This window comes from Pleurodeles waltl, chromosome 1_1, assembly GCF_031143425.1.
Source record: "Pleurodeles waltl isolate 20211129_DDA chromosome 1_1, aPleWal1.hap1.20221129, whole genome shotgun sequence".
Taxonomy (NCBI): Eukaryota; Metazoa; Chordata; class Amphibia; order Caudata; family Salamandridae; genus Pleurodeles; species Pleurodeles waltl.
Window position 1 is genome coordinate 790,548,319 of NC_090436.1, and position 14,030 is coordinate 790,562,348.

General features: G+C 44.5%; 1 protein-coding gene across 11 annotated transcripts in view; it reads right to left on the minus strand.

The window, feature by feature from the left end:
• Positions 1-14,030, minus strand: part of AOPEP (aminopeptidase O (putative)) — a 1,364,679-nt gene that overhangs the window by 1,262,057 nt on the left and 88,592 nt on the right. For all 11 annotated transcript variants that reach the window (XM_069228080.1, XM_069228005.1, XM_069228042.1 and 8 more), the window contains one exon: positions 340-1,258. In XM_069228080.1, coding sequence (XP_069084181.1) covers positions 340-1,127 — 788 coding nt within the window. In that variant the 5' untranslated portion in view covers positions 1,128-1,258. The remainder of the gene's footprint in view (positions 1-339; positions 1,259-14,030) is intronic.

Below are 14,030 nucleotides of genomic sequence, written 5' to 3' on the forward strand. Positions count from 1 at the left end.
ACCAACCTCATAAATATTCATGAGGTGGGTCTTTGCGACCCTATAGCGAGTCGCAGAAGGTGTCTGAGACACCTTTCTGCATGCACTTTTGCGAGTTGCAATTTGCGAGTCGGTATGACTCGCAATTTGCAAGTCACAAAATGTTTTCTTGCTACATCTGGCCCACAGTCCGGAAGGCCACATTTCAGATGCAGTTAGAAGCCATGCAAAATCAATTATTACAGAAAAGCAAGGATGGGTCTAGAAGACATGTCTACCTTGGATAAACTTTAAACCCCTGGCTGCGCTATCCCCTTCACACCTCCAGGGAGGGGGACAGTCTAATAAACAACTTCTCACCTGTTGCTCTGGTCCTTGGTCCACATTACCGACCTTCCCTCTGGCCTTGTGTGGTACACTATCCTGATGGCGTGAGGGAAATCCATGGGTGTGAAAGATCCTGTTTTCTTGATCTGTAGGCTCCACATGTCAGTGGTAAACTGGAGCTGCCCAGAGCTGGGAGCCTTGCTGCATTGAGTGTAATAGTCATGCTGCTCTCTCCAGCGGTGGTCCGGGAGCGAAACAAGTTCCTGCACAATCTCATTCCCCAAGTGCCCCTGGTCAGACACGTCAGTCCGTCTTTGGCACCTTCTGAGACTTTCAATAAATGGCACAGCAGCAACATCAACCTCCTCCACACTTAACACAGATAGATCACAGCAGTCCAGCACCAGAACAAACTCTTCTCTGCCATGATCCTCGGCTTTGTGAACGTGTTTTGCCATGCAGATCGCACAAACAGGTTCATTGTTGCAGTTATCTCTGTTTTTATCAGAAGAGTCTAACTCAACTTTACTGACGACAAAGTCACAATCTTGGCTAGTCAATAAAGCGTTATCTACTTCAGTTGTGGCATGCGGGCACCCTGCCAGTGAATTTTTGATACCAGTGTCTATTGTCTGTGACGAACACGCTACTGCTGGTGACCAGGCTGACTTCTGGTAATGGATTCCAGGTTCTAGAAATAGAACAGCAGAGCCAATCAAGGATTGACTCTCAAAACTAACATCCAGCTTTAAGTTATAATGCCTCACAAGCATGTGGCTCGTGTTGGCCATAAGGGGTAGGTCATCCTGAGTCAGGGCCATCCCGGACTGGGTTGTGTTCTACTGAAACTTCCTAATCACAAATGCCAATGTAGCCGTACAATTACAAAACATCACAGGACATCCCCCAACCCCTCCATGGAGTAGCTTGCCACGAAGTCCAGCTGAATTATCTGCAAACAATAAAAAACAGACACAGAATTAGCATAAACGTCAAACATCTAGGAGGTGGAAAATCTACTTGTAGGAGGTAATTGTAAATTCATAATTCATATCGGAACAAAATGACCACGTATCCTTACCCATTAGTTAAAGGTGATGTGAATTTAAACACATTGTAAAAATCTGGAATGCTTAGATCCTTATATTTCAAGTAACTGCAAAATGTGTCCATATATCCAACTACCGTTCTAAAAATTGTTATTTCTGTGATTTGTTTCCATAAAGGAGACAGAAAGAATTTAAAATACAATGTACAGCGCAATTGATAGGATTGTTGTTTTAGAACTACATGTGATAGACAATTCCAGTCAACTACAAAACATATCGGTTTATTTACCATAATGACATCTGCAGTGCAGGTCTAACAGCCTGCTGTATCTGGAATATGCTGGACATCCTTCCTAGAAAAATAGAGGGCTTGAGCATTTATAAAATAAAAAAGCTCTGTCCCCCCGACCGCTTGTGCATCTATGCTCACTCATAGGCTGTCTCAACACCACCCACCACCCAACCAACCCCCTCCCCAGTAAGCTTACTTAGCTCCAATTAATCTGCAGGGTTTGTTTTCTCCATATCTAACAAGTTGGACGCTCACATAAATTCAAAGAATGAGGATTATTAGTGGTTGATTACATGGATTTAGAGCACAGAAATTGGAGTGAAAGAGACACTATGGTGAGTAACTTCCCCTTGTTCTCATCTCTATGCTTCTGAGAAGTTTTCCAAGTGTCTGTTAATGGTGGGAAATGGTTGAAAATAGCAAGAGATCAGAGGTTTTAGCTAATAGTGTTCCTCAACAAGGCCTTGCTTAATATGTATCAGTCTGGGAACCAGCGCTGAATGCATAAATTGTCTCTGAAAAGCAACGGATGCCTCAGTACGGCCTGTAATATGGACATTTTCCCGTGTGGTAGAATGATACCTGTAATCGGACTTTTATACCATAAAGGTAAACCTGCTTTTGTGAACTATGCATTGGACAGTAGAAGATTTAGAATTCTCTTTTCAGCAATGGTAGCAAAGACTTGATCGTTGAGCTAAATATCTGCCACTTCGTGTTATCTTTTGAATTAGAAAGACATGTGCTGTAACCACACCAGCAGAGGTGTCACAGTCGTGAAAGTAAAGCCCGTCTTCTCTATATGCTAAGGTCTGCTTGAGTGTTCTGAACTCCTGTCTAAACGTGCTGGAGTGTAAGTTGTCCTTGTAAAGGCATTTCAATCAAATCTACTTTGCAAGGTGGAGTGAATGAGTAATTGAGTCTTTGATTACACAAGACATAGTTAAGTTCTTGATTTTACTCAAGGGATTATTTCCCAGAAATTGGGACAGAAACGCCCTCAGAGCTAGGTGTAGTATTTTCAAGTCTAGGAAATGTATGTGAAGGTATCTATCTTTTTGGGCCACAGATAGAGGAGATTTACCATTCTCAAGGTGGCTCCCGAGCTGCACTGAGAGGATTCTGAGGCTAAGTGTTTGCATTATTATCTACTTCACTGCAAGCTGTTGGGAAATGAGAAGGGTTATAAGATGGCTGCCATTGGAGGAGAACAAGCAGCTAAAGTAATGAGGAGGTGCACGGAGAGTAGAACACACAAAATTAATGATGTGTGTTTCATGGATGAGCAGAGCTGTGTGCAGTCTTTGGCAATTTAAAAAATAAATACACAGAGAACAGGAATTCGGATGTGAGTGAGGAAGAACGAAAGGGAGGTTGACGGCATGGGGTGGGGGCACAATAATGCTGGACAGGGGAATGAGGAATCGGGAAAACAAGGGAGGAAGAAGGGGGAGGGCGTAAAAAAAGGGAGTTAGCTTTCCTCCCCAAAAAATTAATAAATAATAATTTAGTCTTTATTGAAAGCAGAAGAGCTAATGGTAGTGGTTTAGATACCATAGATTGTTCGCTTTAGCTCGTACTATAAATAGCGAAATTTAAATGGTGTAGGACAATGAGTAAATTTGAAAGACCTTCCATTTTAGGTTTCACACACAGAAAATATATTTATCCTTCACTCATTCCCTGTAAATGAATGTGGAAAACCTTGAGAATATTTTGAATATCTTGCTTTTTTAATATCAAGGGTACAGTTTTCAAACTAGAACACAACATGGGAACCTACAGTGTCAAATTTAAATAGCTCTGTTTTGTGATTTTCCAAGGTGAACCCTCTTCCTGGAGACTAGAGGCTCTGTGTCATAGATCAAGAAAGACACTTGAAGAAACCAGAACTTGAAGTTTATATATTTAGTAAAAACGTTTTCTTACAAGCCATGGAGCATTTTTAATATTAGGCTGGCGACATTAGTAGGTGGGGCTTTCATGAACATTGAGATTCTAAGTGAGTCAGAAGAGCTTCTCACCTGTGTATTCCTCTTATATTGTTACTCTTAAAAAGGCATAATGGCATAGAGGGCATGGACGAAGTAAAACACTAATTTTTCAGATGAAGATAACATTTGGCATCTGTGAGAAATTGGGTTGTTGGTTTGACACCAAAACCATCAAAATCCAATTAGAAGAACCGGAGTTATGATTATTTTTTAAAGTTTAGGGTTCAAAATAGCAAGTCCTCAGTTTTAGAAAATGGCCTCCTGGGCAAATTTAGCACCACAACCAAGAGTACGGGAATGGATGGAGACCTTTTGGGGGTTCAAGATGTACTCAGGCTGGGTACAGGTGCAGGTTTAAGATGGTGGGAGCCTGTTATGTCCCTGTTGCTCAGAACAGGAGACCAGCTAATCTAGCCTTTGGAGTCACTACTGAAGCCCTGGGTGCATACAGTGATGCAGGGCTCTACAGCAGGGCTGGCCTCTGAACGTTCTAAGCAGGCTCAAGGCAGAAAAGCAGTCCTTCCAGGTACAGCAGCAGTATGGCAGAGTGCACAGCAGGTCACAGCAGCAGGCAGTCCTCAGAGTCCTTCCGCAGGTCCAGCAGTGAACTGAGGAGGCGGCCTGAAAGACCTATTTTTATACCCTGGTGCCCTGCTCCTAGAAGCTGGGTGAAGTTTCCAAAAAGGTTTTCTGAAGTTCCAGAAATTTCCTGCCTTCCCCACCCTGGCTCCCAGTTGGCTGCACTGACAATACAGGGTCATTAAGCCCATTTTGTGGTGGCAGAGCCCACCCTATTCAGTCGCAAGTATGACTATGCTTAGAATCCCCCCCCTGTCCCTTTTTTCCCCCCATCAAGTCAGTTAATGCCCATTCAGGCTCTGCTAATTCCCCTATTGTGCGACTGTCTGGGGTGAATTCACAAAGTCTCAACTGTCAGTTACACCCAGTCATGTGACCTAAGGCATGTTTCAGGCACAAAGGGCTAAGGGCAGGAAAATGGCAACTTTTAAAAAGTGGCATTTTCAAACTTGTGATGATAACTCCGACCTTACCATTAAAGAGGGTTTATCATTACAAGTTCATAGGTACCAAAAATGACATATCTACCACCTCTGGTTTAGAATTTACAATTTATTAATTTTAATCCATAATGTTACCTTGTGGGTAGGTAGGTGAGGTAGGCCTCTCGTAGTGAGAAAATTAATTTGTTTTTTTTTCAGTACTACGACATGAAAAACTAACAAGTTACACAGCACCCTGCCATATGGGATAATTAGGGCCTACCTTAGGGGCGACTTATATGGACTAAAAGGGAATTTTAAGGCTTGGCAAGGGGCATTAAAGGTCAATTTGACATGGCAGTGGGACACTGCCTTCAGGCTACAATGGCAGGCCTAGGGCAAATTTTAAGGTGCTACGTAAGTCGGTGGCACAATAAGTGCTGCAGGCCCACTGGTAGCATCTAATTTACATGCCATGGGTACATAGTATACCACTCTACAAGGGACGTACATGTAAAATAAATATGGCAATCAGTTATAGGCCAATCAAACCATCGTTAGGGGAGTGGACACATGAACTTTAGCACTGGCTAGCAGTGGTAAAGCTCTCAGAGTCCGAAGGCCAACAAAGCAAAAATCCAGACTAGGATGGAGGCAAACAGGCAAAAAGTTTGTGGGAAGACCACCCTAAGGCTGACAGGTCTAACAGCATCATAACTTACATGGCCAAAGAAGAGGCACATCGGTCAGATTTGGAAACAATTGATCCGCAAATTAGAAACACATGGGGTAAATGTGCTGTATATTAAATATATAGTGCAAGTGTGTCTTTGGTAGCTGGTACTGTCTGCTAAGTACTGTTTTTTGTTGTGCTTTCAGCGTCAGCACTGGTGAAAGGCAGATCTGTTTGCGAACATACTGCTTCTGAGGAATCAGAGTTTCACAGGTACATCATTACATATGCAGCCCCAGGCTACTTGAAGAATCATCCAGGACAATGACGGTCATTAATGGTGTGAATTAAGCTTTTTTTATATGAGGATAGGTATGAAGACAGGAAAAACCAATAACAGATCCTTTTTTATCTGCTGGACAGCGCCAACAAACTTATAAGGCAATATACCTGCGTTCCACTGTGTAACGAACGCTCGGATGTGGGCTGAATGGTCATATTAAACCCAGTGCTTAATTTGAGCTGGTGATTGCAGGTGGGATCCACCAGTACTTATTTTAGGAGATGGGCATGATTTTTTCCTCATTAGACTTTGACCTAGATCCAGAGAGAAAAACATAATTGGGGAAAAAGGAGGAAGAGAAATATGGGAAAACAGTGACAAAGTGAGAGAGCAGAGATGAAAAAAGTCTGCCAGAATGAGATAAAGGTTCAGAGAGTGTTTGGTGGTGGATGAAAGAAGCATGAGGTCAAGTCAAGACTATGCAGCTTTGGTATTGACATTGCGACACTCAGTAGCAACAACCAAGGGCTTCTGACCAAATGTTTGGCCCCAGGTCTTATTCTTTTACAAACTAAGCACTAATCAAACCTACCTGCCCCATCCCTACCATGGAACTGAGAATGTTCTGAAGCAGAGAGACATGATTTTGGCAGCTAATCATATAGACTTTAAAACTGGAGTTCCAGCAGGAGGAATAGTGAAAAAAGACAGATGCTGGCATGCATGCAGTGGACATGAGCACGCTGACGTAACACACATGGAAGATTCTGTACAACACCTCTCAGTCTCACCAGTTAGAGGGATGACATTTGCCATTAGTGCCCTGATGTCTGGAATACAACAATGTCTTTGTTACTCCCTGCCTGAAAGGCTAGCTCAAGTTTATCAATGACGCCTCCTAGATCTGTTACTTTACAAATTGTGACTGAAGCAATTGATAACTGGCTGGAATACCTCTTTTGCTTTGAAATCTCAATTTTCTACGAGTGTAAACTTGTTAAGCAAAATATTTGGGCTCTCCTGTTCATTGTTGGAGCTCATTCAGCATTTGGACTTGTGCCCCTGACAGCACTTTGTTCATTGTGGTGAATCCTAGTTTGTTTTAATAGGGATACAGGAGTTAGCTTAGCCGTTGGCTTGCAGATTCGTGCCCCCATCAACTAGTGACTTTTACCCTACTTAGCCTGCTCTGTTTTAGCGCATGTATTTAATTATTTCTTTTAAGATGGCTGCCTTGTTTTGACTTAGGCCCATGTTTTGATTTTCCTTCTCAGTGCCACCGCGCTAAGGCGTCAAGATCAGGTGACAAATACAAACAAACTGAAGGTGTCCACGTTAGGTACTTTCCGTCATCACACTTTCGAGGGAATTGTTTATATTAATTACCGTCCCAAACATGCCTTGTTATCTATTGTTTGGGAACTAACTCACGTCAGGGGTCTAGGCAGATCTGTATATATACTCCTCACTTTATCAGATAGGCAGAGGGATTCTGACCAGATGCCATCGCTGCTATTGCTGCAGCACGTCGCCTTGACACTGACCCAGACTTCGTGTTCCTGTGGAGTCTGAGTTAGAGACCTCATTCCAAGGTAACGAGGGTTGGGGGCTCTTCTCATGGACATGGTATTGGCAGATTGAGGTTTAACATATCTAGCTCTCTTCTGGGTTAGAGGTTAGGCCTACAGACTAGGGTATTAGGACATATCGCACACTTCATGATATCGAGTGATATTGCAAGATGGTGGAGGTCTTTGTGTTAATGACTCGTCTTTACAATTCTGTTCCTTGCATTGTTCATTATTCTAATCATTATTCATTGTTCATTATTCTAATCATCGCAGATTGCAGTTTTGATGAAATACATATTATTGAAACTGTACTGCATCTTCTTCATTGCCTGTGTGTGATTGAGACATGTTGTTAATGTGAGAAAGGGGTAATCTCCGTTTAACCACGACGCTCCCTGAGATGTCACACTTTTGAGTCCATGCGTAAAGGCTGGCACAAATCACCTTTAACGGTTTAGGGTTTAGGTGAGGTGCTGCTTGTGAGCCGGAAGGGTTGGGACAGTTGCATTTTGTTGTAGGATTGGCATAGCCGCCTACAAAACATAAGTACTGTCATCCTTAAACCAGCAGTCTTGCCTAGAGCAAGAGTCCAACTACGGCACCGTAGCATACCTCACCTTAGAAGGATGGCTACTTATAGTGTGCTCTGAGGAATTTTATTTCTACTGCTCAGCAACGTATCGGTGGTGAACACTTAAACAGATTAACAGCGTTCCCTGTTTTACTATAAATCCCCGAGCAGACCTCATTTTCTTGCACCTAGGTGACTGTTACACCTTCATGACTCAAGCCACCATTTCACTATGGTAATTTGGAAAACAGCGTATTGTGCAATTCCATTTTTGTTTTTAATAGTGTTTGACATAAATAAATCCAGTGTTTTCCTACTGTAAGGGCTGAAACCTGTCAATGTTTTAGGTGGCTGTTGGTGATATATTATTAGCACAAAAGCTACATAGTATTCCCTAATTGCCACTTACATTTCCATTCCACTCACACAACCCTTCCCTTTAAGATGGCCAAGACCATTTAGTTGTTTTGTCATGTGTTAAACTGTATGCATCATACATTCATTTTCTGGGTCACTTGCATTTAATACACTGCCTTCAGCATCTACAGCTTTGAAATGGATCGAGTTTCCAATTGGAGATTACAGAACATAGACTTCACATGCGACTTGAACGCCTTGACACAATGAACTGCACATCATTTCAAATGGATGTGTAAAACGTGTAATATTGCAGCCCTGATTACTGTACAGAATATTTGATCTTCAAGAGCATCAGGCTGGCTATATAAACGGGGGCCTACAGTTCCCCAATTTTAAGCTATTCTTTTGGGCAGCATTTGCGGGACGACTGCGTAATCTGTTCAGGTTCGTAGAACCAGACCTATCAGTTCTAGGTTACTGTTTGGCTCTAGGCCCTGAACACCGGCATTTTCTTTATCGAAGTGTAGACCCCAACAACTACAAGCTGGTAAGGTTTAAGTTTGTTAGCGATACCGTAAACATTTGGAGGGAAATATGTTCTAAATATTCACTGACATTAATCCATGCCACAGTGGGATAACCCCGTGTTTCCAGGGGTGTTTTGTGACTATCTGCAAAGCTTGGGCGAGACAAGGCATTATGATGGTGGGGCAACTCTTTCATATAAATGGCTTTTGTTCTTTTGCTGATTTGCAAGCCGCATTCAGCCTTGCCCATCATCATTTATCTTAAATACCTGCAGTTGAGAGGTTATTTTCACTCTAGAGGGAAAGGCTTAGTGGATCTGGAAGGCTCCATCATACTGTTGAATCTTGTTGCCCTCAGAGATATATAAAGCATTAGAGACAGTGGAGGGGGCGGTGCAAACTGTGAATCCGAAGCTGCAGCAATTCAGGACTGTATGCATGCTATGCTACATGCCGGACAAACATGTGAAGTGGGGTGTGAATCATAATTCGGATAAAGCCCCATGTCCTAAGTGTGGATTTTAAGCGGCTGACATTCTTCATATGTTTTATGCGTGTCCTGCCCTCAGGGAGTTCTGGGAAGGAATGACTAAACTGCTTACAACATCCCTTGGATGTGAAATTCAGTTTACTCCAGTAGTGGTGATGTTATGCTATGGAATGGAACATTATATCAGGCCAAGGCGGTTGTTGTCCATATTAATTATCTCTGCCAGGCTTTGTATTGCTAGATCTTGGGTCTCTGCGGCCCATAGAACGGTGGTCAACCACAATGCAAATATATGATTTGGAAAAGGCTTTGGCTAGAGCGAGTGGCACCCGCTCCCTTAAGAAATTCGAGAGAACCTGGGCTCGGTTTAACTGGGATTTTGGATGACCTAGCTAAATCTGCTATTTGGGTCCTTTTTGTGAGTACTTTGTCGTTTTTGCACCACAGTCATTGTTTGCTTTTTCTTGAGAATTTCTTCTTTTTCTTCGTCTCTAGTTTCATTTCCTTTGTATATGTTTGTTCTCCCTTTCTTTTTTGGGTCACGCAGAATTCTCAGTGGGTGTTTGAGGCCTCGGTCTCCGAGCATCATGAGCTTTCTCTATGTTTTCCTTTTTCGTACTGTCACTTACTTTTTGTCATTTTGTATTTGATTTGATTAATTCTGACTTAATAAAAAATTATTAGAAAAAAATACAATACTCTTGAATGTAAATGTTGACGAAAAAGTACTTTGGTCTTGGGTTATTTTTTTATGACATATTACAAACTCAAACGTTAAACCAATACATTCTTACTGTTATCTGTCCTTATGCAAAAGCTACACTTAATCTGCATTACCATTTAAAATCTAAGAAAAATTTATTACAAGCAGTTTAAAAAGATCAGGCACATCATATTGCAGACTGTTGTTCATTTTTCAGCACTTAATAAAAGCCTACATGTGTTTCTGTATACAGCAGATGCTTTTGGACAGTCTCTGAACTCAACTTCTCTAGCTGATCATGCCTAATTACTTTATTTAACCATGTTCAGTAATACCCCGTTTCCTTCGTATGTGAAAGTCCTCAAAGGGATATTGGACGAATAAAATTGGAAGTCTCTGTGACCTATTTATCTAACAAACAGCACAAACCTTTGATGAATTATAAAAGAGGACATTTGCGTAAGACCACTTTAACATCCCACTTTGGCTCGAATTATAAAATCCACCGGGTCAAATAATTAAATATTCGCACTGTATTTCAAATCACAAGAGATAATTATCAAGACCACTGGAACCAAACATGACTATCTCGCATTAAAATTCTGACTATATCTGCTGCTATCAGAAATGACCCAAACAAGGAGGGGAATTGTTCATGAGAAAAGGCACTGAAGAACGTGGTTTAAATATTAAGTTGATTGATAATCTGTACACCTGATCCTCTATTGCCACATTTTATTTTTGTACTTTCTTTAAAACAAGGAAGATTTATTATATTAAGGCCAGTAGAACTTTATGCAGTGCTTGGCACGTTTCAAGGAGAAAATGAATATGTTTCAACAAAGACATGTATTATCTTACTTTCTGCGTTACACGCCCTTTTCCAACACGACAAAGGGAGCTTTGCAAAACTCTAAACAACGCCCATAGTCTCTTCTATGTAATTCCTTTTAAATATCCCTTAGCGCAATTTTAAGTTCCAGTGATCTCTGATTTCCCCTTCCTTTCATCATCGAATTCGTATGTATTCAAAAAATTCATATGGCGGCCTGCGGATGCATTGTTCCCTTGAAAGTACTGCAGTTACACTAGTCTCTGTCCCTACCTCGTCTTAAAAGGGCTTACCAGAGTGCAAACGTTGACAAAGAAGAACTTCCGAAAGCAACCACACGAGGGCATATGGTCATAAGTAATGAAAGATTATTACTAAAACCCAATCAACATATTTTTTTGGTTGACTCTGATACTCAGTACAATACAAGGTGTCATCTTTTAGACAGCTTCAAGAGTTGCCTGAAACACACGACTGCATAGCTAACAAAGCATAGGTGTTCTAAATCGGAAAAGTCATGTTGAAAATTAGCACTGTATCGCGAAAAGCCTAAATCTTAGCAGCACGTCGTTTTCATATAGAGAACACTTAACCATTAGTAAGAAAGAAGAATCAGGAATATATTCTGTACATCAGAGTAAATATGTGTGTTATACAAACACACATAAAAAATAAAGGTTAAAATAAAGTTATAGTTAGGTGAAAGTTCAAGTGGCAACGTAACATATTAAACATAAAACGATAAAAATGAATCAGTTACTGTTATGTCAAGTAACTAATCAAATCAAATCATTAACATTTATAAAGCGCGCTACTCACCGTGCGGGTCTCAAGGCGCTAGGGGGAGGGGGGGGTTACTGCTGCTCGAAAAGCCAGGTTTTGAGGAGTCTCCGGAATGTGGAGTGGTCCTGGGTGGTCCTGAGGCTGGCGGGGAGGGTGTTCCAGGTCTTGGCTGCCAGGAAGGAGAAGGACCTCCCACCTGCCGTGGAGTGGCGGATGCGAGGGACGGCAGCGAGCGCGAGGCCAGAGGAACGGAGGAGACGGATGGGGGCGTAGAAGCTGAGGCGACGGTTGAGGTATTCCGGTCCCTTGTTGTGGAGGGCTTTGTGTGCGTGGGTGAGAAGTCGGAAGGTGATCCTTTTGCTGACTGGGAGCCAATGCAGGTGTCTCAGGTGTGCGGAAATGTGGCTGTTGCGGGGTACGTCGAGGATGAGGCGGCCGAGGCGTTTTGAATATGTTGCAGGCGTTTTTGGAGTTTGGCGGGGGTCCCAGCATAGAGGGTGTTGCCGTAGTCCAGGCGGCTCGTGACGAGGGCGTGGGTCACGGTTTTTCTAGTGTCGGCGGGGATCCAGCGGAAGATCTTGCGGAGCATGCGGAGGGTGAGGAAGCAGGCGGAGGACACGGCGTTGACTTGCTTGGTCATGGTGAGAAGAGGGTCCAAGATGAAGCCGAGGTTGCGGGCGTGGTCTGTGGGGGTCGGTGCGGTGCCGAGGGCCGTCGGCCACCAGGAGTCGTCCCAAGTGGACGGGGTGTTGCCGAGGATGAGGACTTCCATTTTGTCAGAGTTCAGCTTTAGGCGGCTGAGCCTCATCCAATCTGCGACGTCCTTCATGCCCTCTTGTAGGTTGGTCTTGGCGCTGGTGGGGTCCTTGGTGAGGGAGAGTATAAGTTGGGTGTCGTCGGCGTAGGAGGTGATGATGATGTCGTGCTTGCGTACGATGTCGGCGAGGGGGCTCATGTAGACATTGAAGAGTGTCGGGCTGAGCGATGAGCCTTGAGGTACGCCGCAGATGATCTCGGGGGGGTCTGAGCGAAACGGTGGGAGGTAAACTCTTTGAGATCGGTTTGAGAGGAAGGAGACGATCCAGTCCAGGGCCTGGCCTTGGATCCCGGTGGAGTGGAGGCGGGTAATTAGGGTGCGGTGACAGACGGTGTCGAAGGCAGCCGAGAGGTCGAGGAGGATGAGGGCGACTGTTTCACCGTTGTCCATCAGGGTTCTGATGTCGTCTGTGACTGAGATGAGGGCGGTTTCAGTGCTGTGGTTGGTTCGGAATCCGGTTTGTGAAGGGTCGAGCAGGTTGTTGTCTTCCAGGAAGGTGGTCAGCTGTTTGTTGACGGACTTCTCTATTACCTTGGCGGGGAAGGGGAGGAGCAAGATGGGGCGGAAGTTTTTCAGGTTGCTCGGGTCAGCCGTAGGTTTCTTTAGTAGGGCGTTGACTTCGGCGTGTTTCCAGCATTCGGGGAAGGTAGCAGAAGAAAACGAAGAGTTGATGACGGCCTGGAGGTGCGGGGCGATGATGTCGTCGGCTTTATTGAAGATGAAGTGAGGGCAGGGGTCCGATGGGGCGCCGGAGTGGATAGAGTTCATGGTGGTTTTGGTTTCTTCGGTGTTGATGTGGGTCCAGTCGTTGAGGATGATGGTCGGGGGTGTGGGTTCGGTGATGCTTGGTTGGGTCTGGTGTCCGAAGCTGTCGTGGAGGTCACAGATCTTGCGATGGAAGAAGGTGGCGAGGGAGTTGCACAAGTCTTGTGAGGGCGTGACGGCGTTGGGGTTGGAGAACTCTTTGACAATGCTAAAAAGTTCTCTGCTGTTGTGGCTATTTTTATCCAGTCTGTCGGTGAAAAAGTTCCTTTTGGCAGCGCGGATCAGGTGGTGGTGTTCGCGGGTTGCGTTTTTGAGGGCGGTCATGTTGTCGGCGGTGTGGTCCTTGCGCCAGGACTTCTCGAGAGCGCGACAAGTTTTCTTCGATTCTTTGAGGGTGTCAGAGAACCAGAGAGGTTTTTTGGTGATGGCCTGTTGATGCGTGCGTCTGAGGGGAGCAAGGTTGTCTGCGCAGTTGGAGATCCAGTTCGAGAGGCTGAGGGCTGCGTCGTTGGGGTCGGTGGTGAGGGTTGGTTGGTTGACGGCGAGTGCGGAGAAGAGTTGCTCTTCGGGGATTTTGTTCCACTGTCGACGAGGGATGGGTTGGGTGCGGAGGTGGCGAGTCTCGCGTCGGAAAGTGAAATGGACACAGCTGTGGTCGGTCCAGTGTAGAGCGGAGGTGTGGCTAAAGAAGACGTGTTTTCTGGCGGAGAAGATAGGGTCAAGCGTGTGTCCGGCGATGTGGGTGGCGGTGTTCACCAGTTGCTTGAGGCCGAGGTTGGTGAGGTTGTCGAGCAGGGCGGTGGTGTTGGGGTCCTTGTTTTGTTCCAGATGGAAGTTGAGGTCACCTAGGAGGATGTAGTCCGGCGAGGCGACGGCGTGCGGGGAGATGAAGTCGGCGATGGAGTCGCTGAAAGGGGTGCGCGGTCCGGGGGGACGGTAGACGAGGGATCCTCTGAGGGTGGTCCTGGGGTCGGTGCGAATCTGAAAATGCAGATGTTCAGCGGCGAGAGGGG